The sequence below is a fragment of the Mirounga angustirostris genome, unplaced genomic scaffold, assembly GCF_029215605.1.
Source record: "Mirounga angustirostris isolate CCGP_5_RB_7025 unplaced genomic scaffold, mMirAng1.0.hap1 SCAF_7, whole genome shotgun sequence".
NCBI classification, from domain to species: domain Eukaryota; kingdom Metazoa; phylum Chordata; class Mammalia; order Carnivora; family Phocidae; genus Mirounga; species Mirounga angustirostris.
Window position 1 is genome coordinate 26,246,607 of NW_026991715.1, and position 18,221 is coordinate 26,264,827.

The 18,221-nt window shown below is 34.6% G+C and overlaps 1 protein-coding gene across 11 annotated transcripts in view; it reads right to left on the reverse strand.

Annotated features, from left to right (window-relative positions):
- Positions 1–18,221, reverse strand: part of RAPGEF6 (Rap guanine nucleotide exchange factor 6) — a 202,531-nt gene that overhangs the window by 137,997 nt on the left and 46,313 nt on the right. For 10 of the 11 annotated variants that reach the window (XR_010412993.1, XM_064595858.1, XM_064595855.1 and 7 more), the window contains one exon: positions 9,427–9,496. Coding sequence is in view for 9 of the 11 variants with exons in the window: in XM_064595858.1 (XP_064451928.1) it covers positions 9,427–9,496 (70 nt within the window). In the remaining 2 variants the exon portion in view is untranslated. Of the gene's footprint in view, positions 1–735; positions 5,831–9,426; positions 9,497–18,221 lie in introns of those variants that run through there. The other variant, XM_064595863.1, reaches the window with a different exon arrangement.

Consider the following 18,221-nt stretch of genomic DNA (forward strand, 5'->3'; position numbering starts at 1 on the left):
TTTCTGTTACTTAGGAAAACCTGTATTTTTGTTCTACTGGTTACTTTTGAACTTAAACCTTTTAAAAAGGTTTGTCTCTGTATTTTCTTCCTCACACATTTTTTTCCTGAGATATAATTCACATACCATAAAATCCTCCTTTTAAGTATACAATTCATTGGTTTTTAATATATTCACAAAGTTGTGCAACCATTATCTAGTTCTAGAACATTTTTATCATTCCAGAAAGAAACCCTATGCCCACTGGCATCGACTTTTTGTCACTATGAATCTCCCCATTCTGGATATTTCATGTAAATACAATCATATAATATGTGGTTTTTTGTGTCAATTTCTTAGAACAATGTTTTCAAGATTCATCTATCTATATTACAGCATGTACCAATACTTGATTCCTTTTTGTTGCAGCATAATATGCCATCATGTGAACATAAAACATCTTGTTTATCTGTTTATCAGGTTAAAGGACATCTGGTTTGTTTCTACTTTTCACCTATGATGAATGTTAGGAACATTAGCACACAAGATTTTATGTGGACACATATTTTCAATTCTTTTGGGTATACATGTGGGAATGGAACTGATGGATCATATGGTAATTCCATTTTTAACTATTTCATGAACTATCAAATTGTTTTCCAGAGAAGCTGTACCTCTTCATTTTTCTACCAGCTACATATGAGGGCTTTGTCTATACCCTTGCCAATACTTGTTACGGTTCACCTGTTTTCTTACCTCTCTTTTACTATCTGTGGTGAAACATAGTCTTCCCGGGGCCTGTTGTGCTTCTACACAGTTTGTTGCATTTGCCAAGAATGCACAGTCCTAACCACTCATTAACTGGGCCATTTCTCAGAGTTGTGCTTGTAGTGAGCAATCCTGAAGGATGAGGTAGTTTCCTGCTGAAAAACGAGCAGGCTTGTTCGCAATAAAAGTTCATCCTTTTCTCCACCTGCTCCCCAGCTTCCCGCACTTTTCGGGCTTCCACAGCGAATTTCTTTTTCCCCATGGTCCTTCTCCTGGGTCTGGCCGTCTCCGCTGTTACCATGCTTTACAGCATCTTCCTGATCCCACCTTCTAAGCTGTGTGGTCCATTCCAAGGGCATTCGTCCATCTGGGCCCAGATCCCTGAGTCTATTTCCAGCTTCCCTCAGACCGTACAGAACTTTCTATTTTTCCTGGGGACCCAAGCTTTTGCTGTGCCTCTTCTGTTAATCTCCAGCATCCTGATGGCATATACCGTGGCCTTGGCTAACTCCTATGGACGTCTCATCTCTGAGCTCAAACGCCAGACAGAGACGGAGGCGCGGAATAAGGTCTTCCTGGCGCAGCGCACTGTGGCCCTGAGCTCGGCCAACGGGGCTCCTTGACCTCCCTTGGTCAGGACGATGTCCCACTTTCAGTCCGGACCTACCCCCGGACCCTTTGTACCTCCAGCACGTCATCTCTAAAAGGGAAGAACTTGAGAAGACCCCAAGCCCTTACAGCCCTGGGATTCAGAGAGTCCCAGGGCCCTGAAGTCCCCCAACCCTGCCAAGTCCCTTACTCTCCAGTTAACCTCGTGTATCAATAAACTCAGCTGAGGCTACAAAAAAAAAAAAAAGAGTATATTCCCCAAACTCAGGGATTCTTAGTTGCAGTGCAAACCTACTATGTGTGTAGCATCACCATAGGCCACCCAGTACTGCCTCCATGAGATCTAGGAAGAGGAAATCTACAGAAATATGCTAATGATATGCTACTCGGTATACCACAAGTAAAAAAAAAAGTTGTTTCTGACCCACAAGTCTTATGTCTTCTGCCAATATCCATGAAACAGTAAACTATTAGATTAGAGAGTTATCAAATCCCAAACTTTATAATTACCCAGTTGAGGAGTTTTTATTGTTATTTTAACACTCTCACCTATTCTTTATGCAACAAACAACCATCAATAAGCTTATTCTTTTTCCTATTTCACTCTCCCTTTTCCTTTTCTTCCTTTTATTACAGCTATTCTGTCACAACATATAGTAGTCTTTCCTTCACATCTCTACCTTTTAGTCTTACTAATACACTTACGTATTTTAAAGATCATCATTGTTAAAAAAAAAAAAAAGATCATCATTGTTTCTTTTGGAGGTTTTTCTGGTTATTTCTCAGTTGAATAAAATATCCTCTAGCAGATTCCTTAAAAACAGCTCATGGGTGCATAATTCCCTAAGTTCTTTTATGCTGAGTACCGTTTTTCCATAACCTTGATAAGGACAATGTGGCTGACCTAAAATCCTTAGTTCATACTTTCTCTCTTTTTTAAAGATTTTATTTATTTATTTGAGAGAGAGAGAGAGAGTGAGAGAGAGAGAGAGAGCACAAGAGGGGGTAGGGTCAGAGGGAGAAGCAGACTCCCTGCTAAGTAGGGAGCCCAATGAGGGACTTGATCCCGGGACTCCGGGATCATGACCCGAGCTGAAGGCAGTCGCTTAACCAACTGAGCCACCCAGGCACACACTTTCTCTCTCTTTTTTAAAGGCTGCTCTACTTGAGCCTTGTTTTGGTTGTCCCAGTGGGTTTTTAATATTTCTTTTTTAAAAAAAGAACCATTTATTTTAGAGAGAGAAAGAGAGAACATGTCAGAGTGGGGGAAGGGGTAGAGGGAGAAAATCTTAAGCAGATTCCCTTCTGAGCACGGAGCCCTACGCGGGGCTCAGTCTCACGCCCCATGAGCTCATTACCTGAGCTGAATTCACAAGTCAGATGCTTAACCAAACTGAGTCACCCAGGCACCCCCCAGTGGATTTTTATATGTCTGAATCAGTGCAATTCGTTTGCCTTTGGAAGTTATGTCGTGTTTCTGCCTGTAGACATAAAGGATTTTTATCTTTGAAATCAAATAATTTTATTAGGAAATGTCTTAGAAATGATCATCCTGGGCTCACTTCCCCAGTACCCAGTAGACCCTTTAGTAAGTGTGTGTAGATTTGAATCTTTTTTCAATTTCTAAACAATTTTCATTAAATATTGCTTTAAACATAGTTGCTTTCCATGGATTTTCCTCTCCTGAGACACTGAATTATGAATGTTATCCTTTCATTGCCTATCTTCAATTTTTCTCTGCCATTTGTTTTATTCCAGCTTTGAGATAGAATTCACATATAAGATTGTGTAAATTCAAGGTATACAATGTGTTGTTTTGATACATTTATATATTGCAAAATGAGGATCACCACTGCCTTAGCTAACACCTCCATCACATCACATATTTACCATTTCATTTCTGTGGTAAGAAACTTGAAAATCTGCTCTCTTAGTAACTTTCAAGCACATAGTATCTCTGACACTTTCTACTTTATTCTTTTTGTCATTTTCATTTACTTGCTTTTCCCCTTTCTTCAATTCTTATTTCCTTTAATTAAAGTGTAGTTGACACACAGTTATATTAGTTTCAGGTATACAACATAGTCATTTGACAAGTTTACATATTATGCTATGCTCAAATGCAGCTACCATCTGTTAACATATATTACAGTATCACTGACTATATTCCTTATGCTGTACCTTTCATTCCTGTAATTTATTCATTCCATAACCAGAAGCCTTTATCTCCCGCTCCCATTCACCCATTTTTGCCCAACCTCCACTCCCTTCCCCTCTGACCATCACTTTGTTCTATTTATAGGTCTGATTCTGCTTTTTGTTCATTCTTTTTTTCAGATTCCACATGAGTGAAATCAATATGGTATTTGTCTTTTCCAGTCTTATTTCTTTAGCATAATACCCTCAAGATCTCATCCTTTTTTATGGCTGATTAATATTCCACTGAATATATACTGTATCTTCCTTATCCATTTATCTATCAATGAACACTTAGGTTGCTTCCAAATCTTGGTTATTGTAAATAGTGCTGCAATAAACATAGGAGGACATGTATCTTTTCATATTAGTGTTTTTGTTTTCTTTGGGTAAATACCCAGTTGTGGAGTTACTGTATCATATGGTATTTCTTTTTTTAAATTTTTTGAGGAACCTCCATGCTGTTCTTCACAATGGTTATAGCAATTTACATTCCCACCAACAGTGTATGAGGATTCCTTTTTCTCCACATCCTCACTAACCCTCCCTTATTTCTTGTCTTTTGATTTTAGCCATTTTGATAGGTGTTAAGGTGCTATCTCATTGTACTTTTGATTTGTTCGAGGCACCTTATTAAACTTTCATTTGACTGTATTCTCCCTGGGACATCCTATAATTTATTTATTTTATATATATATTATCAGTATTTTTTTTTCCTATGCCTTCCATTTCTTTACCGAGTTTGTACTCTTTATTCCACTTTTCTTCCCGTTTTCATTTCTTGGTTTTTGAATTTCTGATTTTACATTTTTAAAAAATGTCCTCAAATGCTTGATTGAATATGTTTGTATCTAAGTATGGTCAGTTTTCATCTGACTTTTTTTTTTTTTCTGGGGTGGAGATGAATTTTCCTCAGTTGGTATACAACGAAGCTCTTCTTTTTTGGTAACAACTATATATACTTTTAGTAATCCTCCCTTTTTATCTTTTTTGCAGTATTGGGATATTTTACAAGATTCCTAGTTTAAAAGGAAATTAACAAATACTCTGAGGGCCAGGTATTTAGGATATTTTTTCTTTTTGTCTTGCTGGGGGTGGAGGGAGCATTATAAGACTGATTTTGTGTTCACCTTGTCTTGCAGGAACCTAAAACTTCCCAACGTGCTTTTCTTCAACACTTAAATACCAAAGGGAGTTTGTCTTCTTTTTACCTTTTGTCTTAACCCTGAAGATACACATTTAGAAGATGACTTTTGTAAATCATTCCATTTTAAATGACCTTCCTATAGTTTGTGTTCTGCTCTATCATACATACACACCCACAATTTTGAAGTTAGTGTGGAGTGGCAGAGCAGGTTAACCCTAGGTCCACTTGGTAGCTTCCATCTTGTGTGTTTTCTGCAAATCTGCTTGGTTGGATTTTGCTCACTACAAAGCCTTGCTGAGGGTTGGGAAAAAACAAGAGTGTGAGAGATAATATACTGAGAATTGGTGGGTTTTCTCCCCTTAGAATTATTTTCAAAATTTGGTTTTCTCTGACTTCAACTTATGCCATGAACATAGTTTATGTATAGATTTCTTTTACTCTTCTTGTAGCTCTGTACTGCTTTTGGAGGAAATGTTGGGAGACAGGTAGTTAAGTGGTTACCACTGTCTTCAGCTACCCAGAGGAGTTGAGATCTTAAAGTTAAAGTAAGGAACTAACAAATTCTATAAGGCAGGGTTTGTTGGTGGCTCAGTCATTTAAGTGTCTGACTTGTGATTTCAGCTCAGGTAATGATCTCAGGGTCCTGAGATTGAGCCCTGTATCTGGCTCTGCGTTCAGTGGGGAGTCTGCTTGACATTCTCCCTCTCCCTCTATTCCTCCTCCCATCAGTGCTTATTCGCAAGCACACTCTCTCTCTAAAACAAATAAATCTTTAAAAAAAAAAAAAATTCTATAAAGCAATAAAGGTTAAAAGTTCAGTAATATCATCATGGGGCAGGTCTTTCTAATAATAAGTATGAACACTAGCCAGAAACTTTTAAGAGGAAAACTCTATAGATAAAAAAAAAACTTTATGCAAAACTTACTTTAGCTGAAGTGAAAAAATGATTTATTTACAGTCTCCTATAAGCAAAAGGGCTTATTTATTAACAAAAAGCTCTTAAGAAAAAAAAATAATCCACTGTACCTGGAGAGTCTGACTTTTGATTTGGCCTGTCATGATCTCAGGATACTGGGAGAGAGCCCTGCGTTGGGCTCAGCACTCAGCAGGTAGTCTGCTTAGGGTTCTCTCTCTCTCTCTTTCCCTCCCGTTCTGCCCCTCCCCCACTGTGCTAAAATAAATCGTTACGAAAAAAAATCCAACTAGAAAAATGGACAAGACATATGAATATTTAGAAAAACAAATCCCCTATAGGGCATATGAAGATATGCACAAAACAAGGAAATTTCCTTTTAACATGTCAGAGTAAGATGACTAACATATCAGGTGATCAGAAAGATGCTCAGTAACAGGCATTCCCTGTTCACTAGTGGCGTTATTAAAATTTGTACACATAAATACATAGTAAAACCATTTGAAAGAACTTCATGAACTCAGATTAAGTTCTTTCATGAATTCTAAATAATTTCAGCTAAAAAATACTGAGGTACCAAAGATTTATACTCATACAAAATATCAACACATTTTTATATGTCAAAAGATGTAGTATCAGGGTGCTTGGCTGGCTCAGTCAGTACAGCATGCGACCACTGATCTCAGGGTTATGCGTTCAAGCCCCACGTTGGACATGCGGCCTATTAAAAAAAAAAAAAAAAGATGTAATAATGTTGAAAAGCTAAAAAACAGAAAAAAAATCACATGGCATTTTGATAATAAAATCCTTCAGAAATCTCAAAAATAAAAATCTTAAAGCTATTGCAAATAATTTTCTCCTATAACTTATAAAGCATTTTTTTTTTTACTATGCTGCTCACCAAGGAAATGCGCTTTAGAATTCAAAAATTACCAGCCAACAGTCAATCAATAAATACTTGATGTGCAACTCTTCATCTCAAAGTCATGAGTTCAAGCCCCACATTGGACACAGACCTCACTTAAGGGGAAAAAAAAATAAATAAATAAAAAACTTGATGTGATTTTTTGGTGATTTTTAAAGCTTTTATATACACATAAGCAAATTTTTTCTGAAACATCGGAGCATAAATTGACCCTAAAATGTGTCAACATGTATTTCCTAATAACAAAGACTTTGTTTCATATAACCTCAGTAGAGTTCTTAAAACCAGGGAATTCAGTATTATCTAATCCACACGTCCATATTCAAATTACATCAACTATGCCCAAAGCATCATTTATAGCCACAATGCCCTTCCAATTCCAGGATTTAATACAAGATCAAGTACTGTGTTTAGTTATGTCTCTCTTTTTGCCTTTAATCTGGAACAATTCTTGGTCTTTTTCTGTGTTTTTTGATACTGGAATATTTAGAGTACAGGCTAGTCAACTGGTAAAATGTTTTCAATTTGTTTTGTCTGGTATTTTCTAATGACTAGATTCAGGTATGCATTTCTCACAGGAAATTATCACAAAGGTGATATTTTGTCCTCATTCTATTAGAAGCAGTTTATCAGTTTGTGCCCATATTGATGGTGGTAGCAACGATTTTCATTATAGTGGTATCCTCCATATTATCCCCAATAAAAATTTGTGAATTTTTCTCTTCATAAATGATTTGTGGGGAGATATGTTGAGATTATGTAAGTATTGTTTTCTCAAACAGTGGCCCACAAGTTTTAGCCTTCATTAATGATTTTCTAAGATCATTTCTTCTGTATTTATTAGTTTGCATTCAATTATCCGGAAGAATTTTTCCTTCTTCCTCATTCATTCATTCATATGATTCATATTATAAATTCTTATATATAAGGGTACCATTAATTACTATGAATTTTTATGTGGATTCTCAAATTGTCCCAGATTTAGCCAACAAGAGTCCCTTTAATCTGGTTCTTCTGTCCTTCTGCCAGGTTCCTAATGTTTCTCTGAGTATTTCCTTACTTTTAGGGTGGGTGACTGAAACATTTTTTACTTTGATATAGAGTTAAATTATAATGAATTATCATATACTTAACAAGTTCTATATACTTAAAACGAGTTATATATACTTAAAATATGTGTATTTGTGCATGTTAATCCTCTAGCTAGCAGCACTTTCTACAGTGTTACAGGCAAGGAATTCTTCAACTACTCTGGATAAGTAAATACACTGATGATAATGGAAATCACGTTTTCTGTTAGAGAAAGATAGAAGCGAAGAAGAAAGGCCAGAATAAATTCTGGGTTTTAAACACAGATACAGAAAAATAAATACAGACATGTATATGTAAGTGTGTGAGTACACATACACTCACATATGTATTTTCTAGCTCTGTTCACTGAGAGACCCTCTAAGCAAAAAGGCACCTAGAGCAATGAAAACAACGGGCAGCCTTATCTTGGCTTTAAATACTGTTCCCCACTAAAAGCAAGCAGGTCTCCTTAGAGACTGGTCTGGGCAGAAAAACAGCTTTCCCTTTAACTTAAGGGGAAAATTAATAATTTATGAGTGATTAATTTCTACTTAAATAATAACTTTACACTGAACACTTAAAAATGGTTAAGATAGTAAATTTTATGTCGTGTATTTTAGCAAAATAAAATTAAACAACAAAAAAACAATGTATATGAGAATACTGCAGTAAAAAGCACTCTTCTTTCCTGATAAAGTACAAAAAATACAAAATACATCAACTGACAAATAAATGAGAAAACTAGTACTGCCTGAGGCAGTCTTCTTGCAATGCCCCTCAATACATTTATTTAGAAGAGAGAGTTCTGAGGACTTATTTGGATATGCTATGTATAGCAACACTTAAAAAAAAAAAAAACATAATACACAGTCCAAGCCTTGAACAAACTTCAATTTAATTAACATTCACTGAATACTTACTATGCAGGCAGCACTCTGCAATACAATGGAAGACACAAAGTGAGTAAGACACAATTTTTGCCTTTTAGGAGCAAAAAATTCTTCTGTTTACATGAAATTTAGGACAGAGTGCATGATAATGTAGATGATCCAGTTTGGAGAAGAGAAAACAAACTATGTGAAGATGTGAAGCTTTGGGCCCTGACATTAAAATGCATAGTTAAGAATGTAACCTCACTTCTTAATAATTTAAAATCAAATCAGATGACATGATCATCTACATGAGACGCTAGCAGGACAATGAGTCCATTCAATATAAGCAATTTTTCTAGTAAGGTCATCTCAGAACAAGGTAAAACAAAGTTGTGTCCTTGGTTCTTTTAATGCTAAAAAACACAGAATAAAGTGAGGTTTTCTAATGTTACATCAACTACCTAGATTTCTTAGTAACAAGAATTATTCCTTAATTATACTCTTAAAGTAAAAATATTAAGATCTAAACCATTTTGTACTTGGATATAACTATGTGTCTCTTTTTCTCTCTTTCTCTCAAGTTCAGCACACAGAATATGGATGTTCAAAGATTACTAACTAAATTGAATAGGAAAAGAGAAAACTTGAAAAGTCAGGGTGCCTCTAATAAGGCCTTCATTAAAAATTTCTGGTATAAGTAGTAAAAGAAATCACCAAATTTGGAACATGATATACAGAATTGTATCACTCTTTAAATCCTCTCAAGGATCAGAAAAAATTTAAAGTAGATAAAAACTTACCAAATTTGGTGTATAGGTCTGATGTTACTCAATATTTTAAAAGTCACAGTAATGGAACCTCCTTGAGTGTTTAAAATCCTACTACATTTAAAGTTGAAACTGAAGCATATCAAAAAAACAATTCAGCATTCTTTAAAGTTCTTACCACAATCATTTCTGAAGGCTCTAATACAAGACAATCACATCCTCTTTTTCCTCCAAACTGCTTACCAAAACTATAAAAACAAAAGAACAATTTCTTTAGCAAAAATTATAGATAAAATATATCAATATAGGAAAAAATAAAAAACCCCCCCAAAACCCTAAATGTTAACCAAGAAATGACAATCCTATCACTTACACAAGATTTTCTTAAAAACAAACCAAAATATCTTTCTTCATATTTACCCTGATATAACTGATCTCAACACATTTTGTGTGAAAAATCTTTTAAAATATCTGCCTTTAACTCTTCTCTAAAACTTTTATAGTTTAGGATACTTGCCTAGTCTCAAATCTTGAATTTGGTATAATGTTGAATTAACATAAAAACACCTAAGAAAGAATGAAGCCCTAACTATGGAATATTTTCTGAAAATAAATTATAATAATTTGGGAGCAGTAATCAACAAAAGATAAAAAGAACTTTAAAAATATATCCACATTTAAATATATAAATAAATATACTATGATACACATGTGATTTATTTTTCAGAAATACTGCTACCTCTTTCAAAAAACTGTAACTGGGTTAGTTCTAAAAGAAAATATATTTCTGTATTCTTCACCTGGGAGAAAGACTTCTCAGCAATCAAAAAAGGAAGCATTCATATAGGAAAAACATAACATTTTCATTTTAAAAGAGAAACTGAATGTTTTAAAAGGATGGAGGGATAGGATAAAATACTTGCTAATAAAATACTTGCTAATTATTTAAGACACAAAATGTTAACCTATCTGATATGGAGACCACACTTAAATTGTAAAAAGCAATCTAAAATATTACATCAATGAAAATTAAGTACCATGGCCAATTATAAAATATCTAAAATATAACTACAAACTAACCAAATTAAAAAGAAACTCCACTAATCAAGCAAAATAAACTACTAAAAAGTGAACATAATGAGGAAATATAGGTCATTTATAAAACACTATATAATTTTATAGACTAGAAAGAGTGACTGAATGAAGAGACCTATCATGTACTTTTATGAAAAGGTTCAATTTTCTAAAAACGTCAATTATTCACAAAGTATGTTATACACAAATATTAGTTCATAACAAAATCCTAAGGTGCCTCCTTAGGGCAGTAGACAGCATCTCAGTCTTGTAACGAAATCTTAATGTCTAAATGTAATAAATCACTCCTGAACATAAAAAAAATCACTTTTGTTTTTTCTTAAGCACTATAATTATTTTTCCCCCCAAACTCTAATAGCATCTAATGCATAAAAAATTAGAAGTAAATTTGTGGAAGTTTCTTTCATTGAAGATAGAGTAACAGGGACCAGATTTATTCTCCTACCTAAAAAAATGAGAAAAATCATACAAAATATATAAAACAACACAGTTTCAACACGTTGGAAAACAGGAAGGACAGGGCTATGATTCCTAAGAGAGAAAATAAAGAACTTAAGATGACGCCTATAGTATCCCATTTTACCACCAACAGGAAATCTCTAGGCCATTCATGCCCTAGATCAGAATTAGCAAATTGCCTTCTCTATGTCTAGTATGTTCAAAAGCTTTATCATGAACGGGTTTTAGATTTTTTCAATTTTTTTTTCTTTTTTTACTGAAAGAATATGGTTTTTGTCCATTATTTTACTAATACAGCATACTGTATTAGTTGATTTATGAATGCTAAGCCTTCTTGCATTCTCAAGATAACCCCAACTTACGCAGTTTCTAATACTTTATTAATATATACCTGGATTTGGTTTGCTGTTATTTTGTTAATGACTGCTGCACGTATGCTCATGAAAGATAACAATGTGTAGTTTGCTTTTCTTGTGTTGTTTTTGTCTGTGTTAGTGTTAGATTAATACTGGACTCATAAAATAGGTTTTAAGTGCTCCTTCTTTCCCCATTTCCAGAAGAGTTTGTACAGGATAAATAACAATGCTTCCCTAAATACCTGAAAACACTTGGCAGGAAAGCCATTTGGGCCTAGCCTTTTCTTTGTGGGAATAAATGTGATTATCAATTTAATTTCTTTACTTTTTCATAAATATATTCCAAGTTTCTTTTTCAGCCTATTTATGGTAATGTATGTCTTTGTAAGATTTGCCCTGTTATAAAGTAGCTTATAAAATTTTTAAATACTTTTAACTTCTGTAGAATATTAATATCTCTTCTTTCATACCTGATTTTGGTAATATGTGCTTTCTCTTTTTTAAATGATCAGTCTATCCCAAAGTTTATCAGTTTTATTGACCTTTTCAAAGAACCAACTTTCCTTTCATTGATTATTTTCTATTGTTTTTCTGGTTTTTATTTCACTGATTTCCACTCAAACTTTACGTCTGTTTCAAATTTACTTTGCTATTCTTATTAAGATGAAAACTTAAGGTGACTGAATTGAGACCATTCTTCTTTTCTCATTAACTTACTATAAATTTAGTGTTGTAAATTTCCCTCTAAATTCCCCCTTTAGGGGAATCTCCGTATTTGTTATGTGTTCATTTTCATTCATTTCAAAACATTTTCTAATTTCTGCTGTCAACTTTTCCTTGATGTATGGGTCATTTACAAATGTTTTCTCATATTTCTTCCTGGAATTCATTTATAATTTAATTCCAATATACTCAGAGAATAAACCCTGAGTAATTTCAACCTTTTAAAATTTACTAAGATGTTTATAGTCTAGAATATGCTGTATCCTGGAAAATGATCTATAAACCTGAAAAAAAAAAAAGTATGAAAGTGGTAACAGTACTTCTCAAACTATCTGTCTTTACTAATTTTTCAATCGAGTGGTTCTACTGATGATAGAGTTTTGAAATCTCCAGCTATAAGAGTTCAATTTCTACTGATCTTTTCAATTGTCAGTTTTTACTTCTAGTATTTTAGGGCTCTATCAGTACAAACTGTTTTATGTTCCTAATACATTCATCCTTTTACAACTATGAGAATTTGCTCTTAGTCTCCAGTCACATATTGGGTTTTATAGTTGATTTTGATTGATGTTGATATGACCACTCCAGTTCTCTTATGAATACAACTTGCCTACTATATCTATTTCTAAATCCTTTTACTTTAAATGTATTTGTGCTTTGAACCTTAAGCACTGCCTAAAGACAACATATAATTGGATCTTGGATTGTCACACAATCTGATAAAGCGTCTTTTGACTAGAGTGCCTAGACCATAATATGTAATGAAATTACTGACACGGTTTGATTTTCCTACTTACTTTGTAAATGCCCCATCCTTTTTGTCCCTCTGCTCCTACACTACTGCCATCATCTTTGATGAGCAGTTTTAGTCTACTGTTTTAATTTCTGTGATGATTTTTAAATATTCTTTAAATGCTATTAAATTCTTAATAGTTCACCTAAGGATTACAACATGCACACAATACGCAACAATACAAGGCAAGGCTGTCCACTCTCACCACTTCGAACCAACAATGTACTAGAGATTATAGCAGTATAATAACACAAGAAAAAGAAAATTAAAGGCACAGAGAATGAGTACGAAGAAGTAAAATGTCTTTACCAGAGATGACCCATCCTATATGTGGCAAACTCTAAGGACCCATAAACTTTCCTAGAAAACTTAGAGTGTACCACAGTCACGGGACATAACATCAATATGTAAAATCAACTGTGTCTCTATACACTAGCAATGAAAAAAATAAACATGAAATTAAGCATGCAATGCTATCCAGAATAGGATCAAAAAGAAAAATATTTGGGAATAGTTGGACTAATGGACTAACACACTAAAAAAATGCAGAATTACAACATAGCATAGCATCCAACATAGCATCATCCAATCTACGAATATGGACTGTTTTTACATATATTTACATCTTTGATGATGCTATAATGTTAAGACTTCAAGTCTCCCTCAAATAATCTACAGATTCAAAGTATTTCCAGACTTCCAGTTTCTGTTCTGGCATGTAAGCATCTTGGAAAACGCCATCTGTCTTAGTAACAAGTAAAAAAGTGAACAAACCAATACATCACCAACCTTTCTTGATATGTAAGAGAAGTAAGGTAACAAGAACCAACTGCTGCCCCCAAATTGAATGTAATGACAGACAAGTCCAGAAAAACACAACTTTGAGTAGCAATCACTGCAGGATCTAGTGCCATGGTAAGGAAAATTGAGCTGTAACTGAGGAACTGCTGGAAGCTCAGTGTGGACAACTCTGAGAGTTAAAAACTTCAGAGAGACACAATCCATGAAAGGGTCCCCATACTTTTTTGAGTTTTACTTCATTGATCTCTACCAGGTTCTCACAGAGAATAAAAAAAGCCCCTTGTACTTCTGGCAGGGGAAGGGAGAAAAGGAACCATTTTGAAACATCCCACAGCATTCTGTTCTTCTTCACAAGGTCTGCCCATGAGAGTCTAAGAGACTCACGTTGGCTCTAGCCTTCCATAAGAAGAAAGGGAAATATCCCACTCCCACCCACTCTAGCAATCCTGTCCCACCTAAAAGGTGGGGGAATGGGGGAGAAACTGAGGAATACATATAAAGTTCACACTTCAGAAGTAACGGCTCACCAAAAAAATAAGATCTAATCACAGGACTACAAAATGCTTTCCCTCCTCCCATACTTTATCAGAATATTACTAAAGGACTATTTACAGCAGTTTCTTTTACCACAGTAAATCATGTCTGGCTATCAAGTAAAAATGACAAGGCATACTAAAAGACAAAAGACACAGATGGAAGAGATAGACCAAGTATCAGAATCAGACTCTGATAGGGCTGGGATGTATAAGAATTATACACCATGACCAAGCAGGATTTAACTCAGGTATACAAGGATAGTTCAACATTCAAAAAAAATCAATTAATGTAATCAATCATACCAAGAGGTTAAAAAAAAAAAATAACACAATCATACCAATAGATGCAGAAAAAGCATTTGACAAAAACCAAAATCCATTCATGATAAAAACTCAGTATACTAGGAGTACAGGGTAACCTCTTCAACTTGATTATGACTACAAAAACGAATAGCTAATATCTACTAAGATGAGAACCTAAGCAAGGATGTCCCCTTCTCAACCACTGCTTTTCAACATTATACTGGAGGACCTAACTAATACAGTCAGAAAAGGAAACAAAAGGTCTAAGGTTGGTAAGGCAAAGATAAAATTATCCTGTTCACGAATGACATGTTTATCTAAGTACAAAATCTGGGGGGGAGGGAACCCAAAAATACTTCTGGTATAAGCTATTATAGCAAGGTTGCAGTATACAAGTTTAATATACAAATATCAATTACTTTCCTATATACTATAAATGAACAAACGGAATTTGAAATTAAAAAAAAAACACAACACAATGCCATTTCCATTGGCATCCAAATAAATAGAAAATTCTATGGTAAAAATCTACCAGAATAATGTACAAGGTCTGTATGATGAAAATTATAAAACTCTGATCAAAGATATTGAAGAACTAGACAAATGAAGAGAGATTCCAAGTTCATGGATAGAAAAACTCATTGTTGTCAAGATGTCATTTCTCCCCAACTTGAATTATAGATTCAATGCAATTCCAATCAAAATCTCTGGAAGTTATATGCAGATACTGAAAAACCAATTCTAAAGTTCACAGGGACAGGCAAAAGACTTAGAATAGCTAACACAACAATGAAGGAGAAGAACTAAGTCAGAAGACTGACACTAGGGACACCTGGGGGGTTCAGTTAATAAATGTCTGCCCTTGGCTCAGGTCATGATCTCAGGGTCCTGAGATGGAGCTCCACATCTGGCTCCCTACTCAACGGGGAGTCTGCTTCTCCCTCTATCTCTGCCCCTCCCCCCACTTGTGCTCTTTCTCCCCCTCCTGCTCATTTCCAAATAAATAAATCTTAAAAAAATAAAAAAGAAAAATGACACTAGATGACTTTAAAACGTACCATACAGGTTCAGGGAACAGGACACTGCGGTATTGGTTAAAGAATAAACAAAGGTATCAATAAAATAGAACAGAGCCCAGAATCAGATCCCATGAATATGCTCAACTGATTCTGACAAAAGAGCAAAAGCAACATAGTGGAGCAAAGACAGTCTCTTCAACAAATGGTGCTGCAATAATGGACATCTACGTGTCAAAAAATGAATCTAGACACAGATCTTACACCACCTGATTAAGAAAATTAACTCAAAATGGATCACCGATCTAAATGTAAAACATAAAACCATACAACTCCTAGAAAACACAGGAAAAATCTAAATGATTCTAGGAATGTCAGTGACCTTTTAGCTCCAAAATCAAAGGCATGATACATGAAAGAAACAAGCTGAACTTCATTACCAATGAAAACTGTTATACAAAAGACAAAGTCAAGAGAATGAGAAGACAAGCCACAGATAAAGATATTTCCAAAAGGTCCATCTGAAAAGGCTTGTTACCCAAAATACAAAGAACTCTTAAAACTCAACAACAAGAAAATTTAAAAATGGGTCAAAGACCTTAACAGCCCACCAAAGAAGATATATAGATGGCAAGCAAGCTCATGAAAAGCTCCACATCAGAAGTCATCAGGGAAATGCAAATTAAAATAACAATGAGCTACCACTACACCCTATAGCAATGGCTAACACCAGTACACAGACAACACCAAATGCTTGATATGGTTGTGGAGCAATGGGAACTCTCATTCATTGGTCTAGGAACATGAAATGACACAGACGCTTTGGTAGAGTTTGGCAATTTCTTACAAAACTAAAAATACTCTTATCATATGACCTAGTAATCAGATTCCTCCTCCCAAAGGAGCTGAAAACTTACGTCCACACTACAACATGCACACGGATGTTTCAATCAGCTGTTCAAGAGTCAACTGCAAATTCTTAACAACTTGAGAGTATGACAAACAATACAAATGAAAAGAGAAAAGCACTAACAGACAATTCAACAGAGAAGGTATAGCAATGCCTAACAACCACATGTAAAGATCTGCAAAGGCACCACTGACCACTGAAATTAAAATAACACTGAGATGCTGTTAAATACACATTGAAACAGTAACAATCAAAGACTGTCAACAAGTGATAGAGAAGATACAGAGAAACTCGATCCATTAAATGTTGCTGGTCAGAATATAAAACAGTACAGTCACCTTTTAAACAATTTCGTCCTTTTCAAAAGTTAAATACATGCTTTTCATACAACAGAACAATCCCACTATTTTTGGATATCTAAAAACAAATGTAAACACACGGCCCATATAAAGACTTGCAAGCGAATCTTGGTAACACCATTATTTAGAAAAACTCCCAAACTAGAATAAAAAAATCTCTTATTTTTCAAAATTTTCATCTTCTGATAAATGGCTAGACAAAATGTGGTATCTTTCTAGAATGGAGTACAATTTAATAATTTTTTTTAAATGGGTGTGCTACAACTGGTATATGCTCCAACATGGATGAATCTCAAAAACATTATTCTGACAGAGGCCAAAACCCCAAAGACTACTTTTAAATAACTGCAAAAAGTAGACAGTGACAGAAAGCAGATCACGTTAACTGCAAAAGAGCATGAGGCAACTTTTTCAGGCAATGGAAGTCATCTGTAACTGTGATGCACCAATGTATACATTTACTATAAATTATTCAACTGTGAACTTAAGATGGATGAATTTTATGGTATGCAAATTATACTTCAATAAAGCCATTTTAAGAAAACTAAGAAACAGAAGAAAATCTTTACAAACTTGGAATAGAAGATTTGTTGGCACACATAAGAACTACAAATAAAAGGGGGAAAAAAGTCATCCTTGGGACTTTGTAACAATTAAAGAAGTCACCACTGAAAAATGAAAAGGTAAGAATCAGTCCAGGAAAAGTATTTGCAACAGATCTTGTAATGAATTTTTATGCATGATATATAAATAACTCATATAACTCAAAAAAGAGACAACCTCTTAGGAACTGAAACAACTTTTCACAAGAGAAGATCTGTGAATGGTTAATAACTACAGGCAAAAAAGCTGATAGTATTAGTTATCACAGAAATGCAAATTATACCACAATTAGATCTATTTCATACACACCAGAGTAACTAAAATTAAAGACTAACCATCTCAAGCACTGAAGAGGATAATGAACAATGTGAATTCTATATACTGGTCGTAGCAATATAAATGAAAACTCGACATAACATCTGGCAGTTCTTTTGAGAAGTTAAACACGACTACCATACAGCTCAGCCACTGAACTCAAGGTATTTACTGAAGAAAAACACAAGTCCATACAGAGACTTGTACAGAAATGATCATAGGTGCTTTATTTGTTACCACAAAAAATTGGAAACAACCTTAATTTCTTTCAACAGTAAAATGTATAAACACACTGTGATATATGCATACAATGGGATACTAATGACCAATTTTACAAAATGAATTATTGATATACATGGCAACATGAAGGCATCTCCAAAACATTATACTAAGTGAGATATTTTAAATACCAAGAACTATACAACATATTGTGGTATATGGTATAGTAGTAAATGTTATCTATATACCAGAAAGCAGAACAGTGGTTGCCTGATGATGAGGGTACAATAAAGTATAGATTACAAACTGACAACTAGATAAACAGCATCTGCAAAAAATTTTCACCTATGAATATATTTGGTTAAAAAGTGAATGCTTCGGTGGCGCCTGGGTGGTTCAGTCGTTAAGCGTCTGCCTTCGGCTCAGGTCATGATCCCAGGGTCCTGGGATCGAGCCCTGCATCGGGCTCCCTGCTCTGCGGGAAG